The sequence below is a fragment of the Pagrus major genome, chromosome 22 (genome assembly GCF_040436345.1).
Source record: "Pagrus major chromosome 22, Pma_NU_1.0".
Taxonomy (NCBI): Eukaryota; Metazoa; Chordata; class Actinopteri; order Spariformes; family Sparidae; genus Pagrus; species Pagrus major.
The window spans coordinates 1,781,316-1,807,500 of record NC_133236.1 but is presented as its reverse complement, the minus strand read 5'-3'; the positions used below and the strand labels follow the sequence as shown (position 1 = coordinate 1,807,500).

Sequence of the window (26,185 nt, the reverse complement as noted above, 5' to 3'; positions counted from 1 at the left end):
CATTTTCAAATTAATATGTCTAGTGAAATAAGTGTCACAACCTGGGTTAAACATAATGGTACTGAATATCACACCGGTCTTGTTGTTTGCACAGATATTGTTAATGAGATGCCAGTTTTCAATAAGATTGTTTGCATTTTTCTGAAAAATGAAGTCTATTTTTTGGTATCAGAAATGGAGACTATGTTTGTAGAGCATTTCCATGCTTTTCATGTTGTTGACAACATGCATGTTTCAGTTGTTGCACCTCATGATTTGAGATACTTTAAGCCCTTTGATGTCCAAATGTCTTACGGTTCTGACTCATTTTTTTATGTTGTGCCAGACAGCTGCATTGTATAGGGCAAACAACTGTTAGTAGCTACCTCATGTTTGTACAAGGCAGTATTGTACAAGGTTATATTTCTGGTTTCAACTGTAAGTGCCTTGTTTCTTGAAATTTAATGTGAAAGCCTTGTTAAAGGAAAAATAAAACATTTTTCATTGCAGTACTCTAAATAGTGATTATTGCACATAGGCGGTGGGTGATTAGACTAACACTAACAGATTTAAAATTTTAGCTCTACTAGTGTTAATCCCAGAGGACCAAGGACCCTTATCAGTAGCAAATTAAACACTAGGTGGTGTAAAATGTACAGTGAACAAGTGTTACCCAATCACTGGTGTAGTGTTGACCAGTTAACTCCATGGGTGTCTCTAATGAGTGAATTTTGAACACCGACTTAGTGTTCTTATCATCCATTGTGGTGTAAAAAACTCTGTCATAGTGTTAATAATGTTAACTCTTTGAAAAGTGTTAATTTAACACTTCACTAGTGGTTCCCATATAAACCCTGGGTGAGTGTTAATTTTAACCTCTTCCTCTGGTGAGTAGCTGCGTGCCATTTTGATTTGAAGCCAGCATAGTTATTTCCTGAGCTGACTAGTGGGTGTGTGTGTAAGTGTGACGCAGGGTGTGTGTGCTTAAAGGCACCGACCGCTACAACTTTAATGCCCAGATAGAGGACCTCCTTTGTGACCCTAATCTGGGGAGGGAGGGACACCTTATTTTGGTCCTTATCGATCAACATCAGGACTGATTTTGTCAGATTTCCTTTGTATCCTGAGAGAAGTCCAAAACATTTTAGTGTCTTTAAAAATATGTGTTGGGACCCACAGATGAAGTCATTCATTGTGGATTTCAAAATGGACTCTGAACTGAACTCAGTGTCCCAGAATTCCCCATTGTTCACACCTAGGTGCAAAATTCAGCTTTGAGCTACTATTGGTCAGGGTGACAGACCCCCCCTCTGATCAGATAGTCAAAACTCCAGCGCCTTCCTTTGTTCTCTTCTCTTCTCTTCTCTTCTCTTCTCTTCTCTTCTCTTCTCTTCTCTTCTCCTCAAGCCTCTCTTACTCTAACGCCCTCCACTCCTTCGACTTCTTATCCTCAAGGGCTCCTCTCCATCTCCCCCCCACGGGGCTGCCTGCCCTCAAGATCTCTTCTTCTGGGCCTAACAGCTGCAAAGAGCTGCAAGCTGCATTTGCAGCAGGCCCAAAGAACTTCTCCTCACTGCAGTGACAGGTCCTGCCAGTATTCCTGATCAGTTAGCACCAGCAGCTGCGACACAAAGCTTGCCAGCTAACTTCACAATCTGAGGAACACCAAGCAAGTTAGCACTGAGCTGCTATCCTTGCAAAGGATAGGAGCGAACCGTTTCCTCCTCTGCTGACTTTCATCCGTCCTTGCACAGCAAGAACAGCATTCAACATTGGAATCCCAACATTCTCCTGCAACCACCAGCACCTTTTCTTCAAAGACTTAGATAGCATAGCATAGCACGGCTAAGCACAGGACTTAACTCAACTCTGGTTGAGTTAATGCACATGTGTTCAATTTATGTGTGTCCACTGTTTGAGTGTTATTGTGATCTCAGGTCAGGTTATTGGTAGTTTGCTTTCCTAGACGGCTAATTCAACGTTAGTTGAATGATGCTTCACACAGACTCAGGGTCTTTGCATGCAACTAACCATCTTCTATAACCTGGCATCACGTCACACACACACACACACATACACACACATACACACACACACATTCCTTGAGCCTGGAGCATATCACACCCACATGTGATATCAGTGACCACCATTGTTTCTTTGTTCTGCCAGACACACACACACACACACACACACACACACATACACACACCTGTATATAGTACATGTTAGTTACTGTGTTTTCATCTTTGTGTAAATAAAATACTTTGAACCTTCAAGCTGCCTATTTAATATTGTACAAGAGTGAATGTTGCCAACCTCTACTCTGTCAAGAACTCCAAAATCCTTCAACCATTACTAGCTGTTTTGGTAATACTGGTTGTAGTTATTAAATTAATTATTAATCAGAGTTACAGTTTAGTACCCTTTCTGAGACTGATTTGGTGAATTGGCTATCTTTTCCCTTCTTCAAGGGTGGTGCCCCGAGGTAATCTAATGTAAATTGGATCTTATTATTAATCATAATTGATAATTATCCCTGATAATCATTAATTATTATTGATAGCCAAATTTAACCCAAAACTCCCTATTACTGTTGCATGAAGCACTACATTATGGTGCCTCATGTGATGTGAGCACAACATATGGAAGGGTTTGTTGGACATCTGCTGTATAGATCAATGTGTCGTCCGCATATAGTGATACTGAATATGCTGTTGCACCTATTGTTATTGGGGAGAACTGAATGGAGCTTCTAATTAAATGAACAAGTAGTTCAATAGAAATAGTAAAGATTAAACGTGTGCCACCTCCTATTTCAAATAACTCTGTGAAGCCTCCTCCCACACAGCCGGGCTGAAGGATTAGCATATAACGTTTGAATCATATTTTTAAATTTATCGCCAATCATAAATTCTATTAATATCCTCCAAAGATACAGCCATTTAAGGCAATCAAACACCTTTTTAGCATCCAGAAATAACAGACCACATGTAGGTGGGATTTTATGAGATGCACTTAGTATGTGTAGGAGTTGTGTTTAGGTCTCTGTTGCAATAGCGTAGTTTATTGTTTCCAACCATAATGGTCAAAGTATATCCAAAAATGCTAAATACATTGACAGGTATGCCATCTATACCAGGCGTACTTCCCTTGTTTGGAGCTTTGACTGCTTTAAGTAGCTCATCCAATGTAATAGGGGAGTCTGAAGTTTTTGTGTCCTCTAATGACAATTCAGGAAGGCTCAATCCACTGACAAAAGTTGGTAAAATCATTTTCAGCAGGAATTGGGCAAGCTGTGTACAGTTCTTTAAAATAATTTTTAAAAGTCTCATTTATTTCTTCGGTTGAAGATACTTCTCCATGTTTAGCACATCTAATCACTGGTATAAGCCTTTTAGCCTCTTGCTGTTTGAGAGTTAGTGCCAAAAGATGGCTCGGTCTGCTACCTTCAGCATAACACTTATGGGTGGCTGTATTGATCATGTATTCTGCCCGACTTCTTACTAAATCATTCAATTCTACTTGTTTGGTTGTAAGCTTGTTTTCTTTTGTCCCAGTGTAAGTCTTTTTGAGGTAATTCTCTAGATCCTTACATTGCTATTCTAGGAAGGCAATCTTGTGAAGCCTGCTTTTATGTAAATGGTAACCATTTGGTGGTATTCTGCAAAAAACCCTTGATGGAAGCCCAAACTACAGTCACATCTGAGATACTATTTTTATCTAAATTAATAAATTCTGTCACTTTTTCTCTCAACTGTTAGAAAGTAATTCTTTCGAAGATTGCAGTTGAACCTCAACTCAGATATATGTCTGGGCAAAAAGTCTACTGAGTGCACTAGAGGTAGCAAACTTGAGGATATAAGAATGTAATCTATACGGGAAAAAATGTTATGTCTTGTGGAGAAAAAATGTGTAGTCTTTAACAGATGGATTATGCACCCTCCACACATCAGCTAAATTTAAATCCATCATAAAGAGGTTAAGTGCAGAATCTTGAGTGCTTGTAATACATGGATTAGATTTATCAAGATTATTGTTTATCAAAGCATTCATGGCCGAACCAACATATGACCGGTAGTCATTTAACTTCAATAATTGCGAGGTAACTGAAGGAAAGGGTTAGGGTTAGGGTTAATTCAGCCTCAAATATACAGATGTCTCTCCCTTTATATGACGTGCTTGCCGCTGCGTTGCCGCGATGATACCGTGGCGGTAAGGGGGGGGGCTGCACTTGATAACTGTAAACGCTAGGTGGCAGCAGAGTGCTTGAATCCTGATGATAACAGTAAAATCCTGATGACTGGATACTTACTTACTTTACTTTATACCCCGTTTGCAATGGCAGAGTGGTGCTGTCAGTATTTCGGCTGATTGGCTCCACAGGAAGCGGATGTATGAAGTGTAATGCTATGTTAATATGACTGCTTTGGCTGATATTTAACTGTAACAGCTCTTCTGTGGACTAAGATAAACGTTGTGAACCTGCCTATAAAGGTGCATCTTACTATATGAATACTGAGCCCTCTGTGTAGCAGGTAAAACACTCCAACATTGACTTTAGATCAAGGGTCCATCTTATTACTGCAATCGCTTACTGCTGCTCCAAGATGCGCAAGCAAAGCACCTGGTCACACCTCATTTTAGGACCGTTGGTCTAAAACTAGCAACGACTCAGCCTGCAAAAAGATGGGCCCTGATGCTGCAGGTTATGTTATTAACATGTTCCTCATCAAAGATGAAATATTTCCCCCACCCACACCCCATCCCCTATTAATCAGAAAGATAGTTCTTATGACCTGTCCTGTCCAATCAGAGGACTAAGATCCGCTCACCACATTACACACACAGAAACGCACTGCAGCACTCCTCCTCCTCCAGTTAAATAGAGTATTTTGCTCATATTCAGTATCTGTGCACACAGGTTGTGAATCTGAGAGCACGGTTTACAAATCCGTTCCCACGGATTCCACATCCAGTTTTTTTCTTCTACCATGTGACCCTAGAGGGGCTACTGCAGCAATGCACCATATGAGAAAAATAATGTGTTTTTTGAAAATTAAAGTATGTAAACCTATTCTACTAGGACCCCCAAATTGACTGACTGAGCTGACTCAACATTGACTCAACATGATATAAATATTTTGCATTAAATTATATACTTTACTTAGAACCTATGTCATTTAATTACATGGAAATCCGACATACATAAATACCTCAATATTTGAGGGAATTTTTTTTTTGATCGCATCCGCACTACTAAATTTTCCAGTGTTCACCAGCTAGTTGCCAACTGTCTGCTGTTTGGTGACATGCGGGTAGTGTACAGTGTATTTTTTGGGGTTTTTTTTCTTTCTGAAAACAGCTGCCTTACTGTAAAAGAGGTTGATGAAGGCTGAGACTGAACCAAAGCAGGGCCACAAATCCAAAAGATGAGCTGGAAGGTGCTAAAAGGGGAGTAAAGTGGAACTGGAGAGTCAGGTAAGTAGTTCTCAGTGGGTTCTTCTCTATGACCAACACCTTTCACATTACAAATCTTTTGATCAGTTATTGATTATACGATTTATGATTACAGCTACTTTAAGGACTGCATGTCTCCTAGAGGCCATGGAACCTGAAATTAGTTTATCTAGCCCACACAAACTGCTGACCTATTTATGTGTAATAGGCCGACCTTGCAGTGGTGAGACCCCTACTTCCCTGCTGTGAATATGTATTAAATCATGCACGAGACAGAGTATAGTTTAACTTCATTGATTATTGAAATCTCCCGACTCCTGAGCTCCATCACTGCTGGTTCCTCTGGAGATTATCCTCTGTACTGTCCTGTTTACAACTACAGATTTAGTTTTGTGGCTTACATGAGCCATGATGTTTGCTACAGTGACATTACTACGTGCATGGAAAGGAAACCTTTAAATGACTGAAAGCAGGCTCTCTGATCTCATTAAAGCACAGTGTTATTAATATGTTTCTCTTCAAAGATGAATTATTTCACCCACCCACACCCCATCCCCTATTAATCAGAATGATAGTCTGTATGACCTGTCCGGTAGGCACACAGAGATGGACCGCAGCACTTCTCCTCCTCCAGTTTAATAGAACATTTTGCTCATATACAGTCAAACGGAGTTGTCATCATCTTCATTGTTTATTGATCACTATCAATATCTCAATATCACTATCGCTGTGGTGATCACTGAGAAGAGGGCAAAATCCATGCGCACGGATTGTGAATCCAAGAGTATGGTTTAACCCAAAAGATCAGTAAAGCCAGGTATTTCTCATAGACCAAGAGAAATACAGAGACACAGAGAAACCTCCCGATCAATTTTATTGATTGCGTAATTAACATCATACCAGTCACAGTGGAACATATGTTAATAACCTCAACTGCACTAGTATGCAATACTGTTGCATTGATAGCCTGTCGCTTAATGGCCACCTGACCTCATATCTATCATGCCCAAGAACATAACCAAGCCATTAAAATAAAATTAGTCTGTATAAATGTGTAATCCGCAGGATATTAAAAACAAAATATTTAACTTTCTCTCTCTCTCTAAAATACTTAGATGTGTCAGACATCCCATTGAAATGAAATTCATATTCTGGGCAGACTTAAGTTTCTACGACATACTGCTTTACTGCTGCTCTTACTACTGCTTAACTTGCCCGAGACTGCCAGGCATTTAGATTACATAATTCACCCCACTAAGTTTACAGTCAATCACTTATGGACCAGAAAATTTGCGGGCCAGAACCAACGAAAGGCAGCAGAACTAGTATGCCACCAGCTGACTGGAAGGAGTGTGCAATGGACTTTTTTTCATAATAGGTTTTCATTTTGGACTGGGGTAGAGAGCGATTTACAGGCCTGATCACAAGCATGATGTACACTCCCCCTAAACAACCTAACGTAGTTCAGTGTTTTTGGGACTTACCTGAAAGCTACTTTTCGCACAACAGGCGCAATAGACCTCGCATGGACCTGACATTAACGGGGTAAAGGTTTTGGACATAAATTCAATACCTTCAATACCTTACAGGAAACAATTGTCTGGTTTTTGGATTCAAAGTGGCTGGGCATGCTATGGTATGCTTAACTCAGGGGTGTAGTGCTATTTGTTTAAGTACCTGAGTGCAGCTAAGATGTGCTCATGCATGCGTGTGTACATGCACACAAGTGATGGGTGCTAGCATGCATGCACACAGTTACTTTATTTTTAACAATTTACAATTAATTCACAAAGACTACTGGCATCTTTAAGGTGAAACAGTTTCTTGCATGCAGGGCTGTAGCCAAGATTTGATAAATACTGAGGTCATGGATAGGCGTACCAGCATTAAAAAGGAATCAAAACAAACACCCAGAAGAGACTAACTTCGCTCTCATACATACAACTTATTTTTGCCCTGAAATGTTTCTTCCTGTGGAAGCCCATTTCCGCCAGTTAAAGACAAAAAATTGATGAAAACCTAACCTTGGTAAAAAAATGTTTTTTAAAAATCTATATATTCCCCTGGTAAGACATAATTGTGAGGTAAAAGGTCTAATTTATGAGGTAAAAAGTCATGAATATAAGATTTTAAAAAGTTATTAGTATTATTTTTGTATCTCATTTTCAACTTTTTATGTCATATTTATGATTTTTTTAATCTTATAATTTCAACTGTTTTTTTATATCTCATAACTCTTGAAACTTGAATTTCTATTTTATAATTTTAACTTTCTATCTCATAATAACGAGTTTATAATCACATTAACCCAAACACAATCACAATTTATACCTTTTATCTTATGATTAGGGCTTTTTCTCTCATAATTATGAATAATCGTGGGAATATTTTTTTCATCAAGCTTGGTTTTCATCATATCCTTTTCTTTAACTGGCAGAAATCGGCTTCCATATTTATCACCTTGAACCTCGTGGAAAGCCTGGCACGGGATATTTTTGGAGTAGGTGATAACAGACTGCAACAAAGCTGTCAGGGTTTTATCGCCAGGCTGAAGCTCCACAGAAACAGGTGCACTTTCTTTGCACTTGGGAAGTGAGGTTGGTGGATCAGAGGTACTCAAAAGAGTCACTAAGATCCATCAAGTCTCCAAGTTTTCTTGCGGGTCCTCAATTACCTTGGGAGACATGAAAACTTTTCCACCAGCCAAATAATTTCTGTGTATCAAATCAACATTGGCTATTGGCAGCTGAATGACATGCAAAGGCGCACACACTGCACTCATTTTAACTCCCCAGGCTAAAATGTCTAAGCCAGCATAAGACTGTGCTGAAAGGGCTAGAACACTGCTGTAAATAAGACTGTTTTGCGTCTGTGTCCCTCAGAATAGTAATAGGAACTATTTTTCCTTCACCAACCAGGGGAAAACAAAGCCCTGCGAAATAAAAGGCTTAAATCGGCAATTTTGCCTGTTTCTGCTAAATTCAGGCTTGACGTGGAGTGTGGTTTGGTTTGGAGTCCTATGGGGACCGCGCTTTTACATATCTGAATTGCTCCTTTTTTTAAGAGTGGGGCAGGCAGCAATGAGGTGTGTCTGGTCAAGGCAGTACAAACACCTGTTTTTCAGTTTCAGTGGTGGCAGTAGGCAGGGGTGGACTGGCCATCTGGCATACCGGGCATCGTCCCGGTGGGCCGTTGACCGAATGTGGGCCGGTCTGGTCCACTATGTTTTTTTCTTTTTTTTTTTCTTCTCTAAATTCCCTCCAATTGGGCCGGCCAATTGGCTACAGAGGGCTAGCAGTGTGTTACCAGCATCGACACATATAATTGGTCTATTGTTTGTCAATCAATCATGGGCTGACAGGCTCAGAGAGCCCTGACAGTGCTGTCAATCACTACACGAACCAGGGTGGGGCAGGACCTCGATGGGCGGGCCGCGGGTGGGATGGGCTGCTGCTGAGCCAGTAGTAACGTTAGTGAGTAGTAGTAGTGAGCGTCTTCGAAACTGTCGTGTCCGCTACTTGAAAATGGATAAGAGGAAGAAACGCCCGGGTGGTGCTGAGAAACAGCGATTAAAAAAGTTGAAGTCTCTGGAGGTGGAGGCTTCTAAATGTGCGAAGTTGACGGACCTTTTTGGTGCCGGGACCAGTGACACCAACCCGCCAGCAGCCACAGGTGCTGCTGGCTAGGCTAAATGTTTGAGACATGTCCAAAACAAAGTAAAAAATGTTTTTACATTGAATGTGATGTGACCTAACTAACTGCATACTGATGAATGCAGCTGCCGCTAATGCTAATGTAGCTCCTCAGGGATTGAAGCCGTTATTTTTCTAACTTTGACAATCTAACATGTGACAGCATATTAGCCCAGAGTTGAAGGGCTGTGACTGTTGGTAGTTGTGGTTGAAGATTTTCATATTGATGATTTTAATTTTCCAACATCTGCATATCTTTTAAGTTCAATTAACAGTTATGGAGGTAGGCCTTAGGCCTTTTTTGAGACTTTTAAGTCATCCTTCATGTCAGATAAATTTGTTCACTAGGTGTCACCACATCACAAAAAGGCTACTTGGCTACATATACTTGTCAATACACAGATACTGAGTACAAGTTCTGTTTGCTGTTTCTTGCAGGTCACGAATTTGGTGAGGAGTGGAGCTGGCTGGCTGCGGACGAGGAAGTAGGGCAATACATACTTGTGCACATACACGTATATGAGAATGCATATCTATTCAGACCTGTAATTCTTAGACTTTTTCACACAGCTATAGATAATATATTTTTTTTCAATTCTCTATTTATGGTTTCATAATGACTGAGTCACCGTTAATACAAATGAGTTCCAGCTCTAATGCTGCTACTGTCTGTAACATGTTTCTATTTAGATTATTTGTCAGGATATTTAGTTATTATTGTCCCTGTTTGTCCTTATCTCCCTGTCTCTGTCTCTTTGTCTCTCTCGCTCTTTCTCCCCCCTCCACCTAACTGGTAGAGGTAGCGCCCACCCCGAGTCTGGTTTTGGGTTCTTCCCGTTAGTCCCGTCCCACCCCTTGTCATGACATAACTTCTGTTGTGATTTGACACTATAATGAAAAAAGATTGATTGGTTGATTGCTATAGCTGTCAACTTTAGTCCTTGAGTTCATAGCTACGTGCTTTATTTGTTAACTGCTATCAAGGAATATGACTCTCCTTTGTAGTATGTGTGAGAGAAGACGCCGCGAGATTTGTGGACTTCTACGTGGTGTCCGCTGATAATGTAGTAGGCTGGTTTGGACAGAAAATGCCAGGGCTGATTTTTTGTCCCAGTCCACCCCTGGCAGTAGGGTTTTTTTTTAGGTGAACCAGTTTTTTTGATCGGCATCGAAAATTTTTTTCACAATTTCAAAATTTTTGCCTATAGGCTTCTGGCACCAACTCATAGGCACAAAGGAGAGTTGCTTTCACAAAGTGTCATGATTTAAGCTGTCCTCACCAACTTACATTGAAGCAAAAATGGCCACACACTCTTTGGTCAATGTAATGTTGCGATGCGTTCAAATGCACTAAAATATGAATCTACCTCAGATTCAGATGAAAGGTGCGACTAGTGCAATGTGCCGAATCACATCAAAGCTGTCTTGGGGTCTCAGTGAGGGTGTTTATGAGGCTTACATACTGGCAGTTACAGTGACTCCCTGCTCTATCTCCAGAGCCTTTACCCTTAAAGGCACTGCTTCCACCTCCAACTCTCAGTGTCTCAGCTCCTCTGCAGTCATGCCAATTTGTGTTGTAAGGTCTTGGAGTGAGGCGGCAATGCCAGCCAGATCACCTTGCTCAACTACATCTGTAGGAGCTGGCTCACTAAACAACCCCTTTTCCCTCAGCTTTTCATTCAGGAGCTTTTTTAACACCTTCTTATTGAAAAATTAGCAATTGATGGATTAGTAGTAAATTCGTCTATCTGGAACTCCATTTTGCCACCCAAAATTGCCAACCAGAAAAGCAGAGACAATAACGCAAAAACGAATCAAAATTACCTGACATGATAACAAAGAAGAAAAGAAAGAATGAAGCCCTCAATTCATGTTACGTCTCTGGTCTAGGGGAACCTGGACATAGCATGCTGTGACTTCCTACACTTCCCACTCCCAAAAAAGGCCAGCAGCACAATAAGAATCAAGGTTCAAATGTAGCAGTTTACTGACTTCGAAAGCAAGCAGTGCCCAAAACAACAAATACAAACATGTTGCTGATTTCATGGAAGTAGGAGGGGAGAGGGGAGGAGGAATGCCATCAGCTGGGGTTTAAGAAAGCTGCTGTAATCCCCTGGTCCAATGTGGAGGGAGCAATTATCTCAAACTGACCAATCAGAAGGCCGAACCTGTTTCCACTGTTTCCAGGATATGGAGTCTAACGATTCTGTGAGAGCTGTCACTGACTTTATTTACAGGCTTTCATAAATCATACAATCCATTTTCGCAGGTGGTGAGGATGATCCAGGTGAGCTGACTGGAGAAGGCAGAGTGTGTGTGCGGAGACTGCACTGTCTCCAGTGCGCGGTGTGCGCCTGACAGCATAGTCGTGTCCACTGCAGCGATTTCACACAAACTACATGAAAACTAAAATCGTATTTGATGAAACATGAACAGTAGGCTATTCATTCTTTAATGCTTTTTGATTTCATCTTGGATTTCTACCCTCGATTATGATTACTGGATTTGTTAGTTACCAAACAGTCCGGCCCTCTCCGCTGCGCTCCAGGACAGGGAATGTGATGATGGCACAGTGCTCAATGGGGAAATATTGATTTAAGGTTATTATTATTACACTTCACTATAAAGCACTATAAGGCCAGACTGTGTTCTAAGCCTGTAGCGCAGGACTAGATGAGATGAGGTCGACTCCATGATGTTTGGTGCTTAAACACAAAAGTGTTTGAGCACCAACCAAAGTGGACAGTGTTTACCTGATCGATCTTTGAAGATGCAGACCACATTATCATTTCCATTTTGTTGCTGCTGTTTACATCAACCCTAATGCAAATAAAATAGAATTCACGACAGAATTATTTCCTGGGTGTATAAAGTATGTTTTTAAGTGTACATGTGTATAAATAACTCTGGCCAATATATTTTCTATGTTTGTGTTGCATGAAGGAGTTTACAAACTTTCATTTCATTTTGTAACCCTGTGTTGTAATTGACAAATAAATCATTTTGAAGGTTGAACCTTTGACGATTTAATGAACACTACCATCCCTACCATTGACCTGCTGAATTTGGTACACAGGCAGTGTAGATAAGATGTTAATGCAGTAGGAGGTTTGTGCTTTCTCTTTTACACCCCTCCCCCTGCTGAACAAGTGATCCAACCAACTAATACCTGACACTTGCAGTGACCAAGACACATTCCCATTGACCTACTCATTCACCAGAGCATGTTGTAGCGGAATGTTTCAAAATCTGGACTGAGAAAAATCTTTCATGACACAACTCTTAAAAACTCACACTGTGACATTTCAAGCTAAATTAAATTATTCTAATGTAATGAAAACTATGATCCATTGATTAATAGAAAGCCCTAACAAATCGATACTCTTGTGTAACATCATCAAATATCATTTTAGTGACACTAAGTATTCAATAAATGACTAAACAGTATACGTTTGTTAGAATATGCAGATCATTATGCGTAATGAACCTTCACTGACCATATTAATGGATGATCTGGGAAACTGCTAAGAAGGATACGACAGCACAAAACAAAATTCCAAAGCTAAGGATGGTTTGTGGACTTCAATGATGCACAAAGGTGGTATTGTTCTTTGTTATAACCCTTTGAAAAAGGTTTTGTCTGACCGTGTTTGAAGTGAAATTGCCCCTCTAAGGTCTTTTGGTGGAACAGCTGTAAATGTGGACAACCCTGCTCTATGGGCTTCTATGCTATGTTGCAGGGTCAGGCTGTTTTCACAATGGGGCCCTCTGCTTGTCAGGTATAAAAAGGAAAGTTTCCAACAGGTAGACAAGCAGTTCAGCTCCAAGAGCAGCACCAGCAGCAGTAGCATCACCTCTAGCGACAACACCTGGCAAAGATGACCTCCAGCGGCATGAACATGATGAGCAAGATCACCTTCTACGAGGACAGGAACTTCCAGGGCCGCTCCTACGAGTGCATGAGCGACTGCCCTGACATGTCCTCCTACCTGAACCGCTGCCACTCCTGTAGGGTGGAAAGGGGCTGCTTCATGGTCTACGACCGCACCAACTTCATGGGAAACCAGTACTTCCTGAGGAGGGGCGAGTACTCTGACTACATGAGCATGATGGGCATGAGCGACTGCATCAAGTCCTGCCGCATGATCCCAATGCACAGAGGCTCCTACAGGATCAGGATCTATGAGAGGGAGCAGTTCCAGGGCCAGATGCACGAGCTGATGGAGGACTGTGAGAACGTCATGGAGCGCTTCAGCATGTCCAACTTCATGTCCTGCAACGTGATGGAGGGCCACTGGCTGATGTACGAGCAGCCCCACTTCAGAGGAAGGATGATGTACATGAGGCCTGGGGAGTACAGGAGCTTCATGAGCATGGGCATGAGCAGCATGAGGTTCATGAGCATGAGGCGCATCATGGATTCCTGCTACTAGATGATAACTCCTGATGGTGCAGCAGTTTAGTTCCCAAACAGAATACGTGACCAAGTTACAAATGTCTTCAAGGGCTGGCTGATAAAGAGAACAATCACAGCCACCATGTAGAAATACCAATAAAGCCTACTTCGTTATAAAAAACAATGTTGCAGTTGATTCTTTTCTTTGTTCTACTTTCTTCTAATTATTTTGTTTTCTACTCTTCGTCCTACAATTTCTAAAGGTACATCATCAACCTTTTTACCTATTTTCCAACATCTTTGAACCACTTATGTAGGCAAATTAAAATAACTTTATCATAAATATTGTTTATCTAGGGCTAGGTAACAAAATCCAACACCGTAATGGTACAAATTATTGTATTCTATTCTATATATGCACATCTGAATGAGTAACACTGTTGGGCTATTTCCTCGAAGTGTGCTGTACATAAAGAAGATTTACACTGGCGATGGTATACAATATATACACACATAAATACAAAACAACTAATTTATATACTGTTGGCTAGTTTCATCTACAGTAATGCATCATATTCTATAAAATCATCATATCTTTGTAGCATAGCTGTCCTGTGGGAATCTCCAAAAAGTCATGGTGTCATTAAACAGAAAAGAGTTTTTTTGAGCTTTAGAAGTATGTGAATTTTCTCAACACTTCATCCTTCAGTTTTTTCACAAACATTCAAAATCAAAACACCTGGAGATACATCGTTTTAGCTGGACAAAAAGGGGATGAAAGATGGTCATCTGAAACGTAACTAGTAACTAAAGCTTTAATTTGTATTAACTGTATTCTTTATTTGATGTAATGGTACAGCCATAATTAATGGCATCATTTCTTCAATATTTCAATCATATAAGTGAGACATACAGTAGTTTCAATGATAAAAAAGGAAAATTTTAGAGAAAATCAGGTTCAAATGGTTTGAAGTATCGAAAAATCTCATTTGATATCCCATGTACAGTTACGGTCAAAAGTTTACATACACAAAGAAAATGTTTATCATGGCAGTCTTCACTTCGCACCACGTTCTCATTTTTCTGTGATGGAATGAGTGGAACACATACTACTACTACTAACATTCATGAAGATCGGTTCAATAATGAATTTATTATAGGTCTTCTGAAAATGTGGGGGCTTGACACAATGTCTGACAGAGGAGCGTTACAGTTCCAGATCTTAAAGGTAACATGTCACATGTTACACTGGTGTAATTGGTTGGTCTATCCATTTGTGTCCAGTCTGCAGGTCTGACCAGTGCAACACACTATGCTCACAAAACTCAGTTCAATCTGTCAAACTTTTTGAAATACAAGAACCACCCCAACTTTTGAGAATCACTCCATGCCATCACATGTTTTGTTGCTCTAATTGGTTTAAGATGTATCCACTTGTGTCCAGAGCTTTTTTGGTCGGCCTCCATTGGCAGCACCACTTGGAAACTGAAAATGAACAGAGAGATCTTACCCTATGTATCCTGTGACCAGAGGAATGGAAGACAGAGTTGAAGGGGTAGACCTGATCTCCAAATTTTCCAGATCTCAATCCGATCAAGCATCCATCAGAAATGTGATCCATGGAGGTACAAAAACACAACCTGATATCTTTATTCACTGATTTTGGTGAAATTGGATCATATTCATGGAGAAAATATTTTCTGGCTTCCCCTTTCCTATCCTGAGGCTTTTCTGCCTCAACTCTGGACAGATGGCTTCACTTGTTGCTGAAGTAACTGCTAACCAGCAGCCTCCCAATGAGCACCTCTGAGAACAATGGAGGGCAATATTACAACCATTTTGAGTATCGAGTACCATATTGAGTTTCCTCATCGACATATACCAGTAGCTTTGATGCTTAAGTAACTGCTAAATATCGCTGCAAACACTGCATGTTCTTGGGTCCTAGGCAACACCCGATACGCAGTTGCATGTTGAAGGTATGTGTCTGCATTGTCGCCATATTGGAGAGTTCAAGATCCACCAAATGTTTTCTTAATGATATCTTTACCATTTTTTATACCAACAAAACTTTGTTTGAACTACACTCAAACAAAGCACTTCTTTGGGTCCCTGGCAATACAACCGCACAGTGTGAAGTCTATCAGGTAACTGGTTTTCGAGATATGTGAAGGACCAAAAGTAAGACTGACAAGGCACACAGAGATTCCATGCTTTAAAGTTAGATGGTGGCTGCATAAAATACTAACAATAACCATTCCTGGAAAGAGTAAGTGTGTCTAACCATTTTTATTTGTTTTTATGTACGCTTAATGCAAAAGTCAGAGTTTTCTGTTAAATCAGTATAAAATCGGCAAAGCAGTAAAAACATGCATGAAAAATAAGTATTTCAGTAGAATTATTGTAGTATCCCATAGGCTGGGCATGTAGGGTCAGCCTCTTGGTTTACTAGGTGATGGACTCATGGACCTCAATCTCATGTTGCAATTATTACTACTAAGGTAATGTGTAGTAGTGTAGACCGTGGTAGTGTTTTACTATAAAGTGACAGTCTACTTGTTGCTGTTATCCATGGCTTCCCACATTGCTGTCAAAAATGAGATATAAGATGATGATATTTCTCTTAGAGCTAGAGGAATTCATTGCCTGCCTCGAAGTGACAGACAGTAGAGGGTGACAACTTGGAGGCCTCCTCCCTCCCCTCCCTCCCTTCATGTCAACATCTCCAGCTACCTTGTTCATCAGTGCAGTTGGAAGAAAAAGACAAGCAAGTGAACCTGTTACTAATGAAAGTGCCAGTTTGTCTGCTGCAACTGTTGCTGCTGCTGCAGCGTCTACAGTGTCTACAGTACACCACCACCTGGACCTACAACCCAGAGCTCTATGAGACAGTTTGTGCAAAAGGCTATGTACTTAAAATGTATTTTTTGTAGCACTCTGTTCCATGTTGAGTATAATAAGCCATATAAATAATAAACATTTGATATAATATATGTTTTGTACATTAGTAATTCAATTTACACATCATTTTACATTATTTTTGGTAATAAATTAATTGAAGCAGCAAAAAATCTGAGGAGCCACGTGGGAGCCGAAAGAGCCAGCTCTTTTAAGTGAGCTGAGCAATAAGAACCGGCTCTCTTAAAAGAGCCAGAATTCCCATCACTACTGTCTGGCCAACATAGCGAACCCCTGCATTGTTCCCACAGTTTCACTTGCAGTTATTACTAGCAGAGGTGTTAGGCCATAAGTGTGGTTAGGTGCGTGATCAGTGACATTTCTTGCCATGTCTGGGCTGCTATAAAGTGACACTCTGCTTCTTGTTGTTAATAAAGCACCTGTTCAAAAGAAGAGAAAGCTGCCTCAATCAGTGAACCACAGGTCACAAAATATCAAGAGTTACAAAGGTTCTACTGTTCTTTGTAAACCTGAAAAGGTTTTGACTGACAGTGTTTGAAGTATTGAAATCAAGCTTCATTTATGATGAAAATTCACAGCAAAAAAGTGACATATTCCCAGTAGGTAATCCTTTTAAGATTTTATGAACACCGCCAATGTTACATTTGACCGGCTGAATTTGGTACACAGGCGGTGTAAAGATGGTAATACATTAGTAGTTTTGTGCTTTCTCCCCCTCTTTTTCCCTCTGCTGAACATAAGATAAGATAGAGAAGAGAAGAGAATACACTTATATTGACCAGAACACTTTCCTTTGGCAGACTGGCTCTCCAGGGTTTGTTTCCAGCTGAATGTTTAATAATCTGCAAACCTTTCACTTTAAGGACTGAGAAAAATCTGTCTTGACACAACACTGGTGATTCCTTTGGTTAACACTGTGACATGTCAAAGTAATTGAAATTATTCTAATGTACTGAAATAATATATTCCGTTTTCAGTGTGTAATTAAATATATATATGGAAACATCCCCTTGATTAATAAAAGCCCCAACGAATGAAGGCTTTCATGTATCAACAGCCACAGCCATGACAGTTAATGCTACAGGCTAGATATCATTTTAGTGACAACTATACTATACACTATACTAAAATATACCATTTATAACTATCAATTACATAAGTTTGTTAGAATATGCATCTTTTTGCTTAATAACCCTTCACTGACCATATTAATGGATGATTTGGCAAACTCCTTTCGAATGATATGACAGCACAAAACAAAATTCCAAAGCTAAGGATGGTTTGCGCACTGCAGTGATGTAACAAATGTGGTATTGTTCTTTGTTAACCCTTTGAAAAAGGTTTTGTCTGACAGGATTTAGAGTAAAACCGCCTCTCTAAGGTCTTTTGGGGGAACAGCTGTAAATGTGGACAACCCTCAGTGCTCTATGGGCTTCTATGTTATGTTGCTGGGTCAGGCTGTTTTCACAATGGGGCCCTCTGCTTGTCAGGTATAAAAAGGAAAGTTTCCAACAGGTAGACAAGCAGTTCAGCTCCAAGAGCAGCACCAGCAGCAGTAGCATCACCTCTAGTGACAATACCTGGCAAAGATGACCTCCAGCGGCATGAACATGATGAGCAAGATCACCTTCTACGAGGACAGGAACTTCCAGGGCCGCTCCTACGAGTGCATGAGCGACTGCCCTGACATGTCCTCCTACCTGAACCGCTGCCACTCCTGTAGGGTGGAAAGGGGCTGCTTCATGGTCTACGACCGCACCAACTTCATGGGAAACCAGTACTTCCTGAGGAGGGGCGAGTACTCTGACTACATGAGCATGATGGGCATGAGCGACTGCATCAAGTCCTGCCGCATGATCCCAATGCACAGAGGCTCCTACAGGATCAGGATCTATGAGAGGGAGCAGTTCCAGGGCCAGATGCACGAGCTGATGGAGGACTGTGAGAACGTCATGGAGCGCTTCAGCATGTCCAACTTCATGTCCTGCAACGTGATGGAGGGCCACTGGCTGATGTATGAGCAGCCCCACTTCAGAGGAAGGATGATGTACATGAGGCCTGGGGAGTACAGGAGCTTCATGAGCATGGGCATGAGCAGCATGAGGTTCATGAGCATGAGGCGCATCATGGATTCCTGCTACTAGATGATAACTCCTGATGGTGCAGCAGTTTAGTTCCCAAACAGAATAAGTGACCAAGCTACTTATCTGCAGCAACATATACTGGGTGTACTGAACTGCACATACAGATGAGATAAGAACACCCACCTTGTGGAAACACTAATAAAGTTACTTTGTTGTTTATTTGACTACTTTACTTTGAATATTTTTTTTCTTCTTTCCACAATTAATTCTTAAACCCTCATACTTACTTTGCAATACCTTTGAACCAATTTTTAAATTAAAAAAGGTTTTTCATAAAATGTCTTTATTTTTATGGGTAACAAAATGGTACCAACCACGTGGTTTGGTTTGATTATTTATAGAACAATGGATTTGATATCCCACATATCCGCACTTATATAGGAAATAGCATAACCCCTTTCTTTTTCTCGCCTGTACTCCACTCTCTGACTCACCTAGTGAGAATAATAACTATCCCCATAATTTATGCCCCCCAGATTTAGGATCCATGTCAAAATTGTACTCACTTATAGATACCAGCCACCAAAATACGCCTGATTTTATTCACCAAGATCCATGCATTATTCCCAGAGAAATAAAAAAAAATGTCAGAAAACGGCCTCACAATGTTCAAGAAAGCAGGAAAAAATTCCTGGATCCATACAGTATTCTAAAGTAGCCTCTACTTTAATGTCTGCCAGCCTCCCTTAATAAAACTATGAATTTATTAATCAGCCCTAGGGTCTATTTCAGTCTGTCTGACTTTGAGAAGAACAGCTCTGCTCCAAACCATCAGTAAGAAATGTTGGGGACGGCAGACAGACTATATTTAATGAAGCACAAATACTTCAATTTTTAAGACGATTAATTTCTCACACCAATAGCAATGGGGATCTTCCCAGTAACATTAATTTCAACAGCTCACACAGGAATGTTCACTGGCAATGCCGCTCTCTGCATTAATCCTTGAAAAGTCCCTCACTGAAAAAAGGAGACTGGCCAACTCTTGGATTTATGTAAAATTTTTGTATTTTAATTTTGTAATTTTATTTTTTGTATTTGTAATTTATGTATCTTGGGTGTATTTAACACAATTGCCTCATGTTTTAAAGTTAAACGTAACTATATAGTGTAGAAACTACATAATATGTAGAGAGGGTACACGAATTTGTTCAGATCATGTTGGGATGAAGTGAGTCAATAAAGTAGCAATGTTAATTATCGCGATACCGCACGCGATCTCGTCTTGCGCGCTTTGCAGGTAGAAGAAAGCAACTGTCACATTCAAGGGCTCGCTGTACGGTACGCCATGCCACACCACTATTCGGTCGGTAAGTCTGGATTTTCTAATTAAATATTGTCGAAATCTCAGCCAAATGTAGTTTAATGTCTTGAGAGTCACTACATAACGTTAATGTTAAAGCTATGGTCTACGATCTGAGAAAAATTTGAAAAAAGCATCCCCCCCACAGACACACCCCTCCCCTCTGTGCTCCTTAATCCCTCCCCTCCGAGCTCGTATCGCCCTCCCCTCGGAGCCTCCCGCGACACACCCCCTCCCGCAACAAGCCAGCAGAAACCAAATACGGCGCCAGCTTTAGTAACGATGTCGGATTCACAGGTAAAGTTACTACAATGCACGTTGAAACAAGCGTAAATCTTGTAAGTCATTACAATGTCCACAGCTAAGCTAAGCGTAACGTCATTAGCATGTTACAGCTACGTTACGTTACAGCTAGGTAATAAGTTACTATTTATCAACAGCTAAGTTAGCCACTTCTAAAAGTTATTGAGGGCCAAGAGACTAACAGATGCTGCCGTTAGCTTTAATCATAACGATCGCTTCCACATTGTGGCTGAAAACTAAACCTACATGAGCCTCAGACCAGCTGTGTCCCAGCTGTTGTCTGAGTAGCACCAGACCGCGACACAAATGTGCCCGTAAACCGTAATCTCTTGTTTATGACAGATAAGACACACAAATACACACATCATAACGCCTATATGATAATCCATCATATTGATTTAGCAAAGGCTTGGTTGAAAACAAATGGACAAGACCGGGAGGAGGGTTAGCAAAACAGTTGAGTAGTGACCGGGCAAGAGGTTTTTATGGAGAAATAAATCTGGACAGGATGATTGAAACCCCGACGTGAAGCGGAGGGTTTCATTCATCTTACTTGCATTGCTGCTTCATTTAGCTGCCACGAGCAAATAAATAGGCTGATTTGTTGTAAACATGATAGCAATGTTAGCTTACAAGGCTAACATAGAGGCTAACGTCTCTAAATTGTTTCGACACCGCCTAATAACACAGACAAAAACGGCAGCTTTCACAGTCATAAGCCAGCATCGGCATGAAAGTTATCTTTGTTACAGCATCCACAATAAAGACGACGAAAGATCACCTGCTCAACAGAAACTCCGCTGTATCAGAATAGCTTTAGCCTGCATTACTTGCTGCTTCATTTAGCTGCCACGAGCAAATACATAGGCTGATTTGGTATAAACATGATAGCAATGTTAGCTTACAAGGCTAACGTCTCTAAATTGTTTCGACACCGCCTAATAACACAGACAAAAACGGCAGCTTTCACAGTCATAAGCCAGCATTGGCATGAAAGTTATCTGTGTCACAACATCCACAAAAAAGACAAAAGATTACCTGTTCAACAGAAACTCCGCTGTATCAGCATCGGGTCCATATCTTCACGGACCTTTCGCCACCGTTCAAATGATGACCCGATGTTTACTCGGGGTTGAGAGCTCTTTGTTTACATCTCCGCTTTGTGTCTGTCTTTTCAGTGACAGACTTTCGCTTTCTTTCAGCCTTTGCTGGTGGGGCAAGCTCTGCTTTCCCTCCGTACCTGAACTGCTCAGGGCAAAACAAACCTCTTGTCCGCTTCTAGTTTCAAATGCGGAAGTGGGTTGGGACGAGGCATGACCAGGAGCAGGAGAGTGCGTGAGGGGAATGGATGGGAAAATTGACCAATATGCCTAGATTATTTTTTTCCTGTTTTGCTGCAGAGTGACAGACAAACTCAAGTCCGCATAATCACCTGGAGTCAGCTGATGGATCATGGGCTCAAGTTTTTGTGGTGAGACTAGGACGTTGTATTTGCTCTTATAGTTACTGTAATTATAATGCATTACAGATTTTAATGAAGTGCTCAGCACATGCATACACACACAATGGCCACCTCATTAATACATCTGTGCAATCTAATACGACAACTCTGTCATAGGTTCAACTTTTACTGTATATATTGTCAGACAGGTGATTAATGTAATTAATTTAGCTGGTGTGGTCTACTTGAGTGGACTATTTTGTGTTTCTGAGCGTTTCGGATACTTTGCCCCAGTCATGTATGGAAACAGATTGGACAAAATATTAGAAAAATGTTCAATACAGTACAGTCCATCACACTAGCACTGTTATTAATTCTAAGTATAGCTATCATTTATCTAACCTTTTGCAATCAGTTGATGTGAACCCAACGCTGAACAAGCAGTGCGTGTTCCTGCGCTCCAGAGGCGTGGCTTCAGAGAGAAGTCTGAGGAAAACGGCTTGGACTTTTGTCTGTGTATTTTTAAAATGTGGCCTGCTCAAACTGTTTTTCCAGGATCTCCAACCCTACCTTTAATCCTTCTTTGTTTCCACTTCCAAAGTGAATGGTGTTCCAGTGACAGAGTGAATGTGGCAATGCAAGACCTGCCCTTCAGTTTTTCCAAGTAGGTCACATATTCTGAAGCACTATCGAGTCAGACATAGACATTATGGGAATAACAATCGTATTCCATGTATGCATGCAAGCTGCCCATGCACTTTTAGAACATGGAATGCACTGTTAATTCATTTGAATAGATGTCATGTTATTAAAACTAGTCGTCATCAGTCAGAGAAATGTACATTTAGTTGCCATTTGTGTCCTTGTAAGGATCTTGTGTCTGAGAGGGATTACTGGACTCACGTTAATGCACATTTGAAGAAAAATTAGGTTGTAACGTGTATGTTCTTGGATTGCAAATTTCAAACTAGGATCTTTTAAATCCCACAAGAGCAGAAAACACAGGTCTTTTTCACCAAAATATTTTAAACGAGAAATTGTAGTATCAGCCACCCTCCCTTCCCCAGAATCTGCTTCAAATACGTCTGATGATGACATTGGTGAGGATGCTCAACCCGGTAGCAGTACTGGTGCTCTAAATGACCTCCCAGATATAATCGAGCACAGTTTGGCAGCAGCTCTGTTAAAACTAGAACATTTTTCCCATGTACCAAGCACAGCAATCAATGATTTTTTGGTAGAACTTCACGACTTAACTGGCTTTCTCTCAAAATCTCATGCTGAAGGTGTTGTAATAGACATTTTTCAGAAGCACAAGCTCCAGGTTGACAGAGCTGTCATAAATAATCTCCTCTCTGTGTTCAGCAAATCCTCTAAATAAGGCCATAGAGAAGGATGGACCTTTGAGTTCTGCATATCAACGTAAGCAATATTACAAGGTAAAATTTAATGTTGTTGAACCACTTGAATATATTTTGGATGCGAAAGAGAACAAAACATTCCAGTATGTCCCCATCCTAGAATCCCTGCAAGTGCTGCTGAAAAAAAGAAAAGAAATTGTGTACAGGTCTTATAAGGATGGTCTGCATTTTAAGGAAAATAGTTTGTTGTCAGGGGAAGGCCTAAGTTTATCCATAACTTTGTATGCTGATGACTTCGAGGTCTGTAACCCTTTGGGCACCTCCCGCAAAACCCACAAACTTTGTGCTGTGTATTGAGTACTGAGTAACCTTCCCCCAGGGTCTCATTCTACTTTGTCCTCAATTTTCCTGGCCATTTTGTGTAAAACGGACAATGTAAAGTCATTTGGTTATGACAAGGTTTTAGAGCCTCTAATACGCGATCTGAGGTCTTTGGAAGATGATGGCATTTTTGTCCCACAACTGAACAAATCACTGAAGGGTACAGTGCAGACTATTGCTGCTGACAATTTAGGAGCACATGGAATAGCAGGTTTTGTGGAGAACTTTACAGGCCCCTACTTTTGTCGTTTTTGTACAGCACCAGCTTCAGATATTCAATCGCATGAGGTTAGGTCAGGAACTTTCAGCCTCAGAACAAAAGAAACACATGAAACCCATGTCAGAGCAGTGCTAGTAGGCAGTAGCTTTTTTGGAGTTAAAAGAGCCTGTCCTTTTACTGGAGCACTGTCTCATTTTCATGTTGTCAGTGGCTACCCTCATGACATTGCTCATGATCTTTTCGAAGGCATTATGCCTGTTGAAATAGCACATTGCCTCACATTACTAATATCAAAGATCATCAGTATATCACCTTGGAAGATATAAACAGTTCCATTCTGCATTTCCCATACAAGTGGACAGACAAAACCAATAAGCCTCATACTTTGCCACAAAATCTTTCAAGCAGGAAAACCATAGGGGGCAATGCCCATGAGAATTGGAACTTGTTAAGATTGCTCCCATTTCTAATTGGCCCCAAGATTCCTGAACATGAGCCAGTATGGCAGGTCTTGTTGGATCTAAAACAGATGGTTGAGCTAGTGGTTGCCCCAGTTCACAGTGACGAGTCTATCACTTACCTTGAGAGCAAAATTTCAGATCATCGACAAAGGTATCAAGAGGTGTTTCCTAACAAAAAAATGCTGCCCAAACACCACTACATAGAACATTACCCACAACTGATACAGCTTTTGGGGCCTCTCGTGGGACTTTGGACCATCAGGTTTGAGGCAAAGCACAGTTTCTTTAAAAAAGTTATGAAACACACCAGTTGCTTTAAAAACGTGCCTCTGTCTCTGGCTGTGAAACATCAGATTATGATTGGTTATCACTTGTCATCTCCAAATATTGATAAACCAGTGCTGGATGTATCAGATGTATCCACTGTCCCATTAGATGTTTTGAAGGAAGAGCTAGCTCAAGCTTTTAAACAGAGAGATCCTGATGTATCTGAAATAAACCTAGCAAAAAATGTTTCAAGGGAGCAAGGGAATAAACTACAGACCAGGTATGATAGTGGCATATGGTTCTGAGGGTGGCTTGCTTGAATTTGGGGAAATCCATCATCATCATGCATTCTGCAGCAGAGACTATTTTTTGTGTTTAAAACTACTGTGTGGATGGTATTGTGAGCATTATGGAGCCTTTCAGCTGACTCCATCTCCAGCACGAGAACTTGCTCTTGTGGAAATCTCCGAACTGGTTGATGAGTATCCACTGGCTGCCTATGTAGTTGGGGGTGTGCGGATGGTGACCTTGAAGAGATCAATCTGTGCCTTCTGGTATGTAATAATAAAAATAATAATAATAATAATAATAATAATAATAATATATATATATATATATATATATATATATATATATATATATATATATATATATATATATATATATATGTATATGTTCTGTCTATATTTTGAAATGGTTTGGAATTATTATTTTATATTTTAATATGCATGGCTGTGGGCTCATCTCTTCCCTTGTTATCATTCCCCCTTTCTTTCTGCTTATCTCTCCTTCCCTCCATCTCTTTCTTCCTCAGCCTCCTGTTGTTTTCTCTCTGTCTCAATTCCATCCGCTCTTCTCTTCCCCTCTTCATCTCTTTAATCTTCATCCTTCTTTTGTCTTCTCTCTGCTCATCTCTTCTTATTTCCACTCCCTCTCATCTCTTTCCTTTTCCTCTCCTACTGCTCCAATAAGAACCTCAGTTTTGTTATTTTTTATTATTAATATTTAATTTTTTTATTTATTTTTTTTTGCATTTAAAGTAAATCAAGGAAATTGAATAAATATTATGGGAATGTTATGGAAAAGTTTGAAAAATTAATGTATGGAAACCCTAGAGAGCACTCTTTTTCAATTCTGTTTTGAGCCTGTAGCGCACTTCATCACTCCTCTGGTATTGTCCTGTGCTCTCCTCAGCCTCTGAATGTTATCACAGGGATATGTTTGTTGTACTCTGTGTTTAACCTTGTTTGTGTGGGAAATGGTGATGGGATTGGCAACATCATGTACTCATGACTGGGATGAAAGGAATGGTAGGACTGTGTTGGGGAACACTAGAAGATAGTGTAAAAAAAAACAAAAACGTTTTCTTCTCTGCTGTCACATACTAATGTGCATGGGAAACCCTGGACACACTAACTGGTGTTTTTTTGTTTTTGATATTAACTCAATTTCTTGTACACTTTTGACAAATTGATGTTGGCATGTCTGTTTTTCTTTCAGAGTTAAGTTGTCAGATTCTTAAAAGTATTAGTGTTTTAACAGTAAAAGATGAGCTTTATTTATTTATGACAATACCTCGTGTTATAAAACTGATTCTAATTACATTTTCTTATTCTTTCCTAACAGACAGTCAAGTGAGACCATGACAACTCAAGCTATTCTCAGAGTTATCCTTGGACCAGACAGTAGTCAGAGGGTCATGTTTTCTGCTGGTCTGCCTTCAACTGTGGCTGAACTAGAGACTAACATAAAGACTCAGTGTAAAATAATGGAACACTTCCGACTGCAGTTCATGGATACGCTTTTTGGCAACGAGTTTATGAACTTAACTTCAATGGAAGAAAAACAAGACAAAGCGACA

At 40.4% G+C, this 26,185-nt stretch overlaps 1 protein-coding gene across 1 annotated transcript; it reads left to right on the top strand.

Annotated features, from left to right (window-relative positions):
- The first annotated feature begins 13,006 nt into the window (after nucleotides 1-13,006).
- LOC141018380 (uncharacterized) lies at nucleotides 13,007-18,587 on the top strand. Its single transcript, XM_073493342.1, has 3 exons — nucleotides 13,007-13,553; nucleotides 17,842-17,933; nucleotides 18,033-18,587. The coding sequence occupies exons 1-3, from the start codon at nucleotides 13,007-13,009 to the stop codon at nucleotides 18,585-18,587; spliced, it is 1,194 nt and encodes a 397-aa protein (XP_073349443.1).
- Nucleotides 18,588-26,185: the final 7,598 nt, after the last annotated feature.